This window comes from Ursus maritimus, unplaced genomic scaffold (assembly GCF_017311325.1).
Source record: "Ursus maritimus isolate PB19 unplaced genomic scaffold, ASM1731132v1 scaffold_10, whole genome shotgun sequence".
Lineage (NCBI taxonomy): Eukaryota > Metazoa > Chordata > Mammalia > Carnivora > Ursidae > Ursus > Ursus maritimus.
In genome coordinates, this window is record NW_024423344.1 from 18,596,464 (window position 1) to 18,610,333 (window position 13,870).

The 13,870-nt window shown below is 33.9% G+C and overlaps 1 protein-coding gene across 4 annotated transcripts in view; it reads left to right on the top strand.

The window, feature by feature from the left end:
• Nucleotides 1–13,870, top strand: part of COG6 (component of oligomeric golgi complex 6) — an 86,589-nt gene that overhangs the window by 26,553 nt on the left and 46,166 nt on the right. For all 4 annotated transcript variants that reach the window (XR_005832504.1, XM_040622288.1, XM_040622295.1 and 1 more), the window contains exons 11-13: nt 1,251–1,315; nt 5,843–5,934; nt 10,997–11,114. Coding sequence is in view for 3 of the 4 variants with exons in the window: in XM_040622288.1 (XP_040478222.1) it covers nt 1,251–1,315; nt 5,843–5,934; nt 10,997–11,114 (275 nt within the window). In the remaining variant the exon portion in view is untranslated. The remainder of the gene's footprint in view (nt 1–1,250; nt 1,316–5,842; nt 5,935–10,996; nt 11,115–13,870) is intronic.

Consider the following 13,870-nt stretch of genomic DNA (forward strand, 5'->3'; position numbering starts at 1 on the left):
TTCAAGGTGCTTCTAGAATGTGTAGCGTACACTGTCTCAGATCTTCCGCGCCACACTTATTATCTTCCTTTTATCTGTGAGTAAACAGGCTGAGTGACTTGTTTAAAGTCATTAAGCTACTAATTCTTTTCTACTATCCAACCGCTTTATTCATTCTCATGTGACTGTTGTGAAGTTTTTTGAATAATTACTCATGTAGTACCAAATGTACTTAAAATTTTGGTCTTGATTTCAAGGAAGAAAAAAATGATGATTTTTGAGTCGCTATGTCTGTTTCCTACAGAATTTCCGATCTTCTTAGTATTGTGACTACCTTAAAATGCCTGTTAGAGTTTGAGGGGCAAATGGGAAATTAAGATACTCTGTTTTTGATAGGAATTAAAGAGAAATATTGTGACTGGTATCATTTGACTGTGTTGCATTGCCCAGCCCTGCACCCTTCTGGCTCACATGTGATCTCCTAGAGAGGCTAGTGTACAAATTGGGGAAGATCCTTACTCACCCTTCCTCATTTTTTTGTTTTTGCTCTTTGATATTCAAATTAGACTCAGCATGTATGTTTGATTAGCACAAGGTCTGAACTTTAAGTTGTTTTCTGTTATCCTAATTACCTAGTTTAAAAGAATGAATTTCTTAAAGGATGTTTTAGTAAAATATTATGAGAGGCACTGTGAAGAGATTGGAAGACTATAGATCAAAGTTGGATGAAATAGGTTATTCTTTGGGAATGGCTTCATTCTTCCAAGCCTGTTTCTCTGTGTTTAAAAAAGAAGGCGGTCACAAGCAGTAAATGCCAAGTACACAGGAACTTGGTAAATAGTCAGTATTTAGTGAATGCCAGTTTTTTTATTAGATTACAAGGTGTGCTTTCCATCTTGATATCCTCAGCTTCTGTGTTCAGCACCCCTGCCCAGAATAAGGTGTTTGTAGAACAAATACTAATACATCGTCACATCACTTCCTTCAGTTAATATGTTTCCTAGTCATTTTTTCCTGTGACTCATGTATTTACTCTTTTTCACAAAGAAGTAATGTTTATTTTATTAGTCAGCAGTGCAATAAATTAACAAGGCTCTAGACCCAGATATTACTATAATTAATAATGTCCTAAAAGATATTGGACTTAATAAAATATTGTTATGTTATTTTAAATGTTTATTAGTGCCGTTAATCATATGCGTTATTGTTTGTTTTTTGAACTTATGTGTAATATAGAAAAAAATTTTCAGTTATGTTGTAATTAATTGTAGGTGTTGAAGAAAATATCCAGGAAGTTGTTGGGCACATTACTGAGGGTGTGTGCAGGCCTCTAAAGGTAAATATTTTGCTTTTTATATATGTTATATGGCATTTGGCTAAATTATTGCCTTACTCCTATGAGTTTAAAAAAACTGTTAACGGCTTGAAGTCAAGCTATAATTTTCTCAAGTTAACACATTAGTGTAGGATAATAAAGTATATTTTAAAGTAATCATTGTCAGTTTTCTTTCTAAGGAAGAAAATTTGAAATATTCTTAGTTTGTATATATTCACTTATTTTTTTTACCATATTATGTTTTCCATGGTAATTTATGTTAATCAATTGAGAAAAAGTCCCTTAAGTTGGAATAATTAATCTATGAACTCTTAACAGAAATTTTCTAAGAACATGTTCCATTTACTTTATTGTTTCAAGCATTGTACATTTTTTGTCTATTGTAGCAATAAATAATGATAAATACAAGGATAAAATAACATGTGTAAGTTTTATTATCAATACTATTTATAGTATTATCAATACTATTATACTATTATAATATTATCAATACTATTTATTATCAATACTATTTATAGTACAAGGAACAGAATTTGAAGTCAAACTTGGGTTAGAATTTCCACTTTGCCTCTTAATTGTGTTCACTTGTTTGAGTTGCCTCTTCTGTTGAACCTGTATATAAAAATACCTACCATGTGGCTCCGGGTTGGCTCAGTCTGTTAAACGTCTGCCTTTGGCCCAGCTCATGATCCCAGGGTTCTGGAATCTAGCCCCCTGTCTCTTTGGGCTCCCTGCTCATGGGGGAGCCTGCTTCTCCCTCCTTCTGCCCCTCCACCCTGCTTGTGTTCTCTCTTTCTCAAATAAATAAAAATCTAAAAAAAAAAACATTAAGGGTGGTTGTGAAAATCAAATAAGAAAAAAAAAATATCCCCGCTTATGCCATTGGCAAGATTCTAATGACTAGGCTGATTATTTGCCAACATTCAGTGTTTAAAATCTAACAAAGTAAATAGGTGATGGGGATTAAGGAGTGCACTTGTCCCGATGACCACCAGGTGATTATGGAATTGTTTAATCACTAGATTGTACACCTGAAACTTATATAACACTGTATGTTAACTAAATGGAATTACATAAAAACTTAAAAAATAACAATAAAAAAATTAAATCCAAAAAAAATAAAAAGAAAAGATCAAATGAGAAAACTGTGTAGATGCAGTACATAGTTCCTGACACCTACTAGGCCTGCAGCAGGTGCTATTTTTCTTTATTAATAGTAATGGAGGGGCGCCTGGGTGGCTCAGTTGTTGGGCCTCTGCCTTCGGCTCAGGGCGTGATCCCAGCGTTATGGGATCGAGCCCCGCATCAGGCTCCTCCACTGTGAGCCTGCTTCTTCCTCTCCCACTCCGCCTGCTTGTGTTCCCTTCTCTCTCTCTGTCAAATAAATAAATAAATAAAATCTTAAAAAAAAAAATAATGGAATACTTTGTAGTTGTTGGTTTACTTTCCTTATTTATTCAGTTTACTGTGTAGAAATTGAAATCCAGAAGGTTTATGATTTATTCTTACCAAGAACTAAATTTTAGAAGTTTTTTTTTGGTTTCTAAGATTTTTTTTTTGGTATTTTGTTGTGGGCAAGGAAATTGATTTAATTATTACTGTAATTTGATCATCTTAGGATTCAGTTGCATATTCAGTAAATAAATAGCAAAATATTTTGAAATTATTTTACTTAGTTCTCTCAAATGATATATTTGCCATAGTTTGATTTTCAGACATTTACACTCATGTAAGTGTTGCTTGTTTTGTATACTAGCAATTATTGGAAAGATAAAAGAAGAAAGGAGAGAATAAAAATGTTTCTCTTTCTACACTTTGTGTATTTTATTTGTAACTACACAGAGTTAAAGGAAACTCAGTCATAACAATGAATAAATTGCTTTGGTGAATAAATTGTATTTTATCTGCCTTATCTCCCTCTAACCCCTTCCTTACTTATGATATTATGTTCCTTATATTACTAATTCCTTTTTTTGTTGCTGTTAAAGCAATTGTATAAGTATAATTCTAGAATCTGAGGGTTGGAATGGACTTTAGAGTTTCTTGTTCTGGTCTGAGTAAGATATTTTATTATGATGTTTAAAATATCAAATTAATACCCATTGTCTATATAAAGAAATTATATACCAAAGTCTGTCTTTGTTTTAAAATGTACCTCATTTCATCTTCCTTAATGTTTATGTTCCAAAAGGTGTTTATAACAGTTGTAGAGCATTATTGTGGCTGCCTTTGAAATTTTAATGTAAGATATCAAAAGATGAAGAAAAAACAGTAAGCAAGCAAAAATATTTCTATTGTAAAATGAATAAAGACCCTTTTAGTTTCTGAAGTGACAGAAACCTTACATCTTTTCATATGATAGTAATATTAAATGCATACTCCAGAGAATATTTAACAGATGTTCACAGTAGTTACATATCAAATTAGCTTGATAGTGATACATAAGATGATACAGCAACTGTTCCCTTCCTTTATATATTTGTGACAATTTACACTATTTTAAGAATTTTCTTCCTGTATGACCTCATTTGGGTATCTGATATTCTCAGTTGATATACTGTAGTTGTCAGCTGAGGAAAAAAAACAACAGCTTACTTTAACATTTTCTTTTGCAATTATAATTGTCATTTTTTTAGTGATATTTTACATTCCAGTAATATAAAAATTTTTACATTCATTAATTACATTCCATTAATAAAAATTTTTTTGACCTGATAAGCTGCTGAACTTTTCATAATGGCTTATGATATCGGATCTTTTGGTTAAATATCTCTCACTCGGTCTTGTTTCTTTGTAGGAGTGAATTCTTTTTAGGAAAGGTGAGATAGTGATTTTTAGAAGCATAAGCAAAAGGTTGTAATGATAATGAGGGGTACCATTGCAAAACTGTGGACTTGGTTTACTCTACCCTGTATTTAACTTTTATAAAACTTCGTAGGTAGTAGACTATATATTTATAAATGTATGCGTAAGTTATGATTATTTCTAGTTTTAAAAATTTGTGTTGAAATTTAACATTGTATATACTGTGGAGAAGACGCTATGGATCATCAGCATCAAAACTGTTACTTTACATGTGTCTTCATTTCAGAGTTGTAGCTACACTTACCAGAATTAATGTGTTACGTCTGTTTTTCAAGTCCATAGGTAGTAAAATTATGTTTCTTTTATGTGAATGTTCTGGATTGCAGAGAGATTACCAGCTAACATTTGAGTTCTCTCTCTTTTAATAAAAACTTTAGTGTACCGTATACTCTGAGCTTCCTAAATTACAGTGGATTATATGCTGTTATAAATCTACTAGAGAAGAGCTGTGTGTCACAAATAATATCTTTTATATTTTGTCCTAGTAATTATACTAAAATTCAGAAAGTATCACTTTTATTGATATAATATATAATTTAAATCACTGTTGATCCAGGCCTTAGACCTAGAAAGAAATTGTAATATGAAAAACCATGGTTTTTAAATTCACACTCCATTCATGATTTGTAATGTGTGTCAGCTCAGTAGTACTTTATGCCAAAAGATGTATGAATTTCATAAACATATTCATGTAAAGGTTTTTTAATTTCTGTAATCTAACAGGGTTTTATATGCTCATATACATACATTTGTAAAATCTATTTTAGCAAATCACATATGTTGGCATTATGACATATTCCAAAATCTAAGTATAGAGAAACTTCAATTTTCAAAAGCGTGTATTAAGCATCTGTTGTGTATGTACTGTTCTACCAGATGCTGTAGAGATGTAAAAGAAGCAGAAAACACAATGTCTGTGTTTAGAATCTAGTTAGGAAACAAGAAGACACAATGTAAGCATCAGCTTAAGAACAGATACAATATGTAAATAAGCACATTACCAGTGTGATTTAGATTGTATCCAATAATTAGGGAATATAAAGTAAGGGCGAGATCAGTAAGGAATAGAATTTAATTAAAGATTCCTAGTAGTTAATCTTAAGAGAGATCAAGTTAACTTTGAAGTAGATCTGATATTTCCCTGGTAGCAATAATTAGACATACATATTGGTGCTAATTTAAGATTTGTCTGTTATTGTCTAATAAAAAAGGAAATTTGGTGTAATAGTTTGAAGATAAGAATTCTTTCATTCTTTTCTGAATATTTGGTGATAGAGCAGTATTTGCACTGATAATCTGTTTACAGGGGTGTAACAGCCGCTTTGCAAAGTGTGCTGAACTACATTTTGTTATAATCTGGTGAAAAACCTCACAGTGACCTCATCATTGTATTATTTCTGGTAGCAACTGCCTTGGGCCAAATTCTGTAGGTAATGGATCTGGGTTTGTTTTGTTTTTTTGTAGAGTATATCTGTGTTAAAATGTTTCTGTTATTTTACCATCCCCTATAGTTTAATATTCAGAAATTACTTAGAAGGAATTTTGTGATTTCTACAGTAATTAAATTTTATCTTTTTAAATGCTGTTTATACCACATGTGATTATTGAAGGAAAGTTACGCCTTTAAGAAATGTTTAATTTTTTTTTCACATATTTTAATAGGTTCGAATTGAACAAGTAATAGTTGCTGAACCTGGGGCAGTTTTGTTATATAAAATTTCTAACCTCCTCAAATTTTACCATCATACAATCAGGTAAGTGGAATGGTTAAATGTGCTTTATTAAATCCTACGTGATACATCATTTCAGGTAGAACACAGTATAAGGGTTTTTGTGTTTGGGTTTTGTTTTGTTTTCATCATTTGTACAACTAAATATAACTAGCAGAACCTCCACACCATATGAATCATTATATATGTATTATTTGTGCTCTATTTTGAGGTCTGTCATTCCTTTTCTTCCCTAAACATAACTGTACACACCCTCACACACACGCACGTGCACACGTACAACTTAACAGTGTAAGTTTATCGGGTGAGTATATTTTTAATTCTCTTGCATTAGTAAAAGAGATATGTGGCACCTAACGTAACTATACAAGATATGCAAATAGGACACGATAGTGAAGTTTCCTATCCTCGATGTAAATAATGTAAATTCTTTGTCCTTTAGTTTCCTATTATGGTAAAGCAGAACTATAGCTTTATTTGCTTTAAATAAAAGCTACTTTATCTTCTTTAAATAATGATTAGAAACCACTTGTTTGCTCTATAATATGATCTTTGACTCTCAAGTGTGCATTTATTTTCACTTTGCAGTGATGGTTTACACTTGAGCTTTATTACGTCACTATAAGACCTTGAGTCCTTTCAAGCTCTATTTTAGACAGTTTCCATATGAGTCCATTTAAAATGATTTAACAGTTACTTTTCACCAGTACGCTGGAATCAAGAACAGAAGTCCAATTGTTAAAATCCAAGAGGGTTATTATAACTAATAGATCCAGGAGAAGTACAAGATCACTAGTTCAAGAAGCACCAAAAGACTATGGCAATGATGTTACCTATCTTCTAGTAGTTGAGATTAGCCACCCAAAACTTCACAGCTAAGAGACGGGTTTCACATTTTTAAACAAAACCAACAAGCCACGGGCTATAAAACTAATCAGAGAAAGGATTTGGGTTAGTCCTCTAACATTTTAGATATAAATTGATTATCACCACTTGCTATGACTCAAAAGCAATAAATTAGTTTCATTTGTGATGTTATAGGCTTCCTAAAATAAGAGAATGATCCGTACTGAGGAAACACAAGAGCAGCTGAAAAAAGCTAACACTGTAACTAATGCTGTATTAGGCAAAGGCAGTGGTAAATCATTTTTACGTTATTTATGTAGTAATACCCATGATGGTACTGATGAAATTTATTATTTGATGATAATGATAACTCAGTTTCCAATGCAAATAATGCTAAGAAAAAATCATTTGTATTCTGAAGGTAATAGGTTGCTTAGACTCTGAGAAGTAGAATTTTTTTCTGTTTGAAGATGATGATTTTGAGGAAAGCAGTTGGATCTTTTGACACATTTTTTCCATGTTATTTTTTTACTTGTTCACATATTTCCTTATTTAGTCAGTTAAAAAACTGATTACAAATGTCACTCTTTTAGATGCTAAAGAAACGGCAGTAAACAAAATAGCTTAAACTTATATTCTAATGGGGAAGAAAGACAAGTATAAAATAATAATTTTAACTGGTGATAAGGGCACTGAAGAGAAATAAAGCAGGAGAAGGTAAATCAAGCATGGAGAGTGACCACATATGAGCAGGTGTGTGCGCATGCGGCTCTTTTCAAGGCGTTTTGGCAGAGGTGATATTTGAGTACAGACCTAAATAGTGTGAAGGAGTTGGGCATGTAAAGATATCAGAGAAGAGTGTCCTAGGCAGGGTACGCTCTGGCCCTGAGGCCACCAAAAGCTTCCATTTTAGAGGACCAGAAGGAAGGCCAGTGGTTGGAGTAGAGGGAACGGGAGGAGTAGGGAGGGATGAAATCAGAGAGGTAGGCAGAGGCCAGATCATGTGGGACTTTGTAGGCTGTGGTGAGGATTTAGATTTTATATTGAGTGGTTGAAGAAGTGTGTGTGTGTGTGTGTGTGTGTGTGTGGGGAGTTGGGGTGTTTCAGTGACTTGAGCTGGTATATGATGTAAGGTGACTCTGGGCACTGTGTGGATAATGTAGTGTAGTGGCGTAAAGGGGAACAAGGGCAGTATTTAGGAAGTCATCTGTGTCCTAAGCAGAGACGGTGGTGAATCGGAGTAGGGTGATAGTCTTGGAGGGGGAGAAAAGTAGTTGTTTCCAGAGACAATGGGATGTATATAGACTAGAGAGGGTGAAATGTGAGGAGTCAGGGATGAATTCTTGGGTTTTGGTTTGAACAGTTGGATGAATGGTATTGTCGTTTGCTGAGAGGGTGGACAGTTTGATGGGAGTGGGTGGGTAATGAAGAGTCCAGCCCAGTTTTGACTATGTCAGATTCACCATCATTTATGAACATACAGGGGGAGATGTTGAGTGAGCAGACAACAGAGAAATCAGGGCTGAACCTATAAATCTGATAGTTTGCAGTATATAGATGGTATTTGAAACATTAAGACTAGGTAAGATCACTTATGTGAGCGTAGATAAAAAGAGGCCTAGGACTAAGTCCTGAGGAGCTCTAATATTTAGAGGTTAGGAAGAAAAGAAACCTGCAAAGAAAATTGGAAAAGAATAGCCAGTGATGTCGGGGAAAAGTGGGTGACACAATTTTCAAAAATATTTTGCATCCTATACACTAAAATTCCCAAATGATGGATTCCATCAAAAGGCATAGTAAACCAAGAAAAGGAAGATGTAGAATGTATAAAAACAGGGAATCCAGCATACTTTGATTGCATGTCCTTTCCTGTAAAACTTTTTCTCTCTGTGGTTAATAATCTCTTTGTTTTTGTACTTGCTTGCTTTCTTGTGTCCTTATCACTATTTCAGACGCAAACTCTAAAGTAGACTCTGCATTTTCTCACCATGTAGTCAGTCACATCAACCAGTCCTTCCCAGCTTCTCTGTCCTCTCTCCTTCCCACATCCATCTTGGAGACCCCGTTCTCTTTCTCCAGTCTGAACTGGTTGCTCTTTATGCCTACTGCAAGGCTGTGACACGGGATTTTGTCTGCTTTATCAGCCTGCTCATTCCCTTATGTTGAAATCCCTGATGCCTCGGGCAGCTCTGAATAGTATTTACGTGCTTGTAATAATGTAAACATTGAGTATTTATTCACCAGAACCCTATGATATAACTGTATTAGGGAGCCTGGGAATGATGAAATTTGGGTGTGTTGTGGTGGGGGATGAGTATTATGGAAGAGAATTTAACCCTCATCTTTTATAGCAGGGCTTTTCTATATAATACCTGAAATTGAAAAATGTAATGGGAGGATAAGCATGTTGGGTAGAAATATGGAGTGAAATACAAAAAACATCTATAAGTATCTAGCCCAGTTACTGGTACCTAGTGAGTACTTAGTAAACAATAGTAAATTCTAGATCTGAGTAACTGCAGAATATGGCTGATAACTCCATTTTTTAAAAATGAATATAAATGTGTCTTGGTATCTCTCCAAAGTTTTCATTAAAATATCAGTTTCTGTGGTGCCTGGGTGGCTCAGTCAGTTGTGTCCAAGTCTTGGTTTCAGCTCAGGTCATGATGTCAGGGTCCTGAGATCGAGCCCTGTGTTGGTCTCCGTATTCAGCGGGGAGTCTGCTTGAGATTCTCTCTCTCCCTCTCCTTCTGCCCCCTTCCTGCTTTTGCTCCCACTCCCCACCTCTCAAAATAAATAAATAAAATCTTTAAAAATGCAAAAAATAAAAATAAATAAAATACCAGTTTCTGTTTGTATCCAGTCGGTGTTTTAGCCCGTTGCTTGGGATGGTATACTTTTATTCAGCGGCATACTTACTTTTATTGTATGTATAAGCATGTGTGAGAATTTCTTTCAATTTATTTTGGTGTTTAGCTTATAATATTTTTAACCGAAATACTTTTTTTTAAATGTAGATATTATAGCTGCTATTTAGGAATTTGCTTTTACTTTGTTGTTTGCTTTATATATATATTTTAAATGCTAATTTGCTTTGTCCGCATTAAATTTATAAGAATTCATTCCAATTTGTTTCAGTTTCAGATGTATTGAAATATATAGTATTAGTATTTGCTTTTATAATGTGTCATATGCAGCATATCAGTTTTCTGTAAATTTGCTGGGGTTTTTTTATTTTTTTTTGCTTCCTGTCTACTGCTATTTATCAATGCCATTTTATTTATTTTGAGCAATCTTTCACATCAACAAAAACTTTTTCCCCCAACATCACATTTTTAAATGACTTTCAGTACTTGAATTTGGAGAATAAAATTGAGAATTGTTTTATATACATGCTTGTCTTACATTCTGGCAAAAATGAGAAACTCCTTGGATAGGTCTAAGAAATATAGCAAATTAAGGAGTACAGAATGTGCTAATAATTAAATATTTTAAAATACTATCAGCTTTTTCATAATTAGTCTAAATATACTGCTATTTAGGCAGCTGTATAAAAATTGAGAAACTTTATAATTTAGATATGGTGTAAGAGTTTTAATTGAAAGAATAACTCAGTGTTAATAAAATTCAAATATTTTATAAATAGAGCTATTGATGGAATGGCTTCCCTAAAATTCACCTTAGGTCTTGGATAATCAAGAGACACATGTACTCTAATAGAGAAAAATAGAGAGATGGGTTTGTATATTATGAGTGTCTATTTTTATAAAAGAGATTGTGCAACACTGAAACCATTTGTTCATCACCTAACTCTTAAAAAAAAAAAAACCTGTCATTTTTATATGAAACTAGAGTAGTTGTTAATTCACAGTTTATATTCTACATACACACTTTTACTTAAATCTAGATGGATTTGTTGGTTTTGGTTTGGTTTGGTGTTTTTTTTTTTTTTTTGGTTTTGTTTTGTTTTTAGAGAGAGAGAGCACAGGAGGTGTGGCAGAAGGGGAAGAGGGAGAGAGAGAAAATCTTAAGCAGGCTCCATGCCCAGCACAGAACCCGACATGGGGCTCCATCTCATGACCCTGAGATCAGGACCTGAGCTGAAATCAGGAGTCGGATGCTTAACCGACTGAGCTACCCAGATACCCCTAAATCTAGATCTTTTAAATGAATTATATTCAGTTAAAGAATTGATTGTTTTAGCCTCTGTTTTGCAACCTGAAATATTCTTTGCTTTTAGTGGCATTGTTGGGAATAGTGCAACTACCTTATTGACTACCATTGAAGAAATGCATTTGCTAAGCAAAAAAATATTCTTCAATAGCTTGAGTCTTCATGCAAGTAAATTAATGGACAAGGTATGTTTGAAAAATTTGATTCTTAAACTACGTGAGTGTGAATCTTTCACATTTAAAAATGTTGTTTTACAGTTTTTACATTGGTGACAGTTTTTTCCCATTCTATACAGTGTTCTCTTGAGTTCTTCCTGTGAACGACAAAATTTATTTTGAGATGGCTTTACTGTATCTAGGTTTATAGGCTGGGTTCCTGGAACAGTATAACATTGAGTCATAACTGGTAAAATCTCAAGCCTTAGTTTCACTACCAGTTTTCTATAACCAAAAATTTGTAATTAAAGCAAACTTACTATATTTAGGTCAGGGCTAAGATGACACACAGATTGGAAAACTGGAACTCTTACTAAATGTTTTTTCTAAACAGCTTGCTTTATATATTTACTCTCTGATGGTCCAGTTTTGTCTTTAAGAAATTTATGCTCTTTTGAGTTATCTTATTTTCATATTAATTGTAGTATATAACAAAAAACTTCCCGTAAAAAACAAACAACCACAACAAAAATCTGTAAGAGTCCTGAGAGCTAATATTTTTCACTCGAGCAGTGTGGTATGGCAAGACCTTAATGAATGGGTTTACAATAAGCAAATCGTTCTTTATTTTTGTTTCATTATTAAGGACTCAAATCTTTTAAGGATGCATCACAATCACTGTACTGGGTTTTTTTTTTCTTTTAATCATACCACTCTACCTAATAGGCTGCCTATATTAGGCACAGGTTGTAATATAATATAGAATAGTGAGTAGCATTCCAATCCAGAGTTCCCTGGTCAATTTTCATATCCCTAAGCTCAGAGAAGCATTAATAGGAATCTACTTTCTGACCCCCATGCACAGCTCAAATTCTTTTGGGAAAGCAACATGAATTTATAGACCTGTTTAAATTTTTTCCTGTTTTATGTATTTTTGTTTACACCATAAGTTTACTAACAGTCAGTGCTGGTTATGTATGTGTTTATATGAGTTCTTATTTAAACAAAAGTTTTGAAAAATCATTCATGCATACTTTGAACATGAATAAACATGTGCTAGCTGATGAGAGTACAAGGTTGGTTGCTTCTCCTTTAGTGGAAAATAGTTAATCAGTGATCGCCATGGAATCACGTATGTTATGAAAGATACGTGCCCAAGGTGCTGTGCCAGCACAAAAGGAAGAGATTTCCACAGAGGAGGATAGAAGAGTTGAACTTTGAAGGATGTGGGATTTAAATAGGTAGAAAAGGAGGTGGACAGAGATCATCCTAAGTAGAGGAAACAAAAAGAATATGAAAGAACATAAGCTGTGAGTCACTGGTAAACAAATTTTTCATTTGTTAAAAAAAATCACTTGGAAAGTGGTGTAGCATATAGGTAGGAGAGAGGCCAGGTTGCAGACAGAAAGATTAGGGGAGTGTCAAGGTAGTTTTTTATGAAAATACATGATCTAAAGTAGAGATTCTCGGAAGAGCCATGAAGGAACACATTCTTAAGGGGTAATGGTAAACCTTCAAAATTTGGTGCCTGATTGAATATGGGTACATGAGAGGCAGGAACCTAAAATAATTTCTATGTTACCAACCTGGGAATATCAGTAGTAATCACAACTATATAGAATACAGAAAGAGGGTAAAATTTATGGGATAAAGATGTCATTGCCCACATTAGGTAGAGAGGATACCTTGAAATATCCCATTGTTATTCGTCTAATCTAGTTGGGAGCTATACATTTGGGTTTAGAGACTTTTACATGTAAAAGAAAGTTGAATCCATGGATTTGGGTGAGGTCACTAGGAGTCATGTTTAATAAGAGTAGAGTTCATAGGACACACAGTCTTGGGAAACCCTAACATTTAAGAAAAGAAACCTACCATGGTAGGATACTGAGGGAGGATGACAGGAGAGGCAGGAGAAAAGTGAGGAAAGAGTTTTATCAGAAGAGCCATGAGAACAGAATTTCAAGGAGGACATTGTTAATGACAAGTATTGTATAAAGAGTTCTAGTAAAATAAGGACAGCAAATTTGTTATCCTGGACAACATGTAGATGATCCGTGACTTACTGAGAACAGTTTTAGCTGTGTGGTGAGGACAGGAGCAAGAGTGCAGTATGTGGGAAAGTGCATGGATATGCGTGTTACCCAAAGCTTTACCAGTCAGAAAACATATGACTAATGACTGAAAATATAATATAGTAGGCATTCATATTATGAAATTTAGAAGAGAAAGAAACAATGGTAAAAGGAAAGATGGAATTAAATTTCTATGATCAATTAGAAGACAGGAAGAAATTGATTTTCGAGAAGATCAACAAGATTGACAACCTTCTAGCAATTCTTTAACCAAAGAAAAAAGAAAATTAAAAATTAGAATATTACAGGGCACCTGGGTGGCTCAGTTGTTAAGCATCTGCCTTCGGCTCAGGTCGTGATCCCAGGGTCCTGGGATCAAGCCCCGCATGGGGCTTTCTGCTCAGCGGGAAGCCTGCTTCTCCCTCTCCCACTCCTCCTGCTTGTGTTCCCTCTCTTGCTGTGTCTCTCTCTGTCAAATAAATAAAATCTTTAAAAAAAAAATTAGAAAATCAGGAGGGCACACATTGCATGGTGCACTGGGTGTTATACGCAACTAATGAATCATCGAACTTTACATCAGAAACCAGGGATGTACTGTATGGTGACTAACATAATATAATAAAAAAACATTAAAATAAAAAAAGAAAATCAGAAATAACCAGAGATAATAATTAAAATTTATTAGGAAATATCATATTAAAATACAACAAT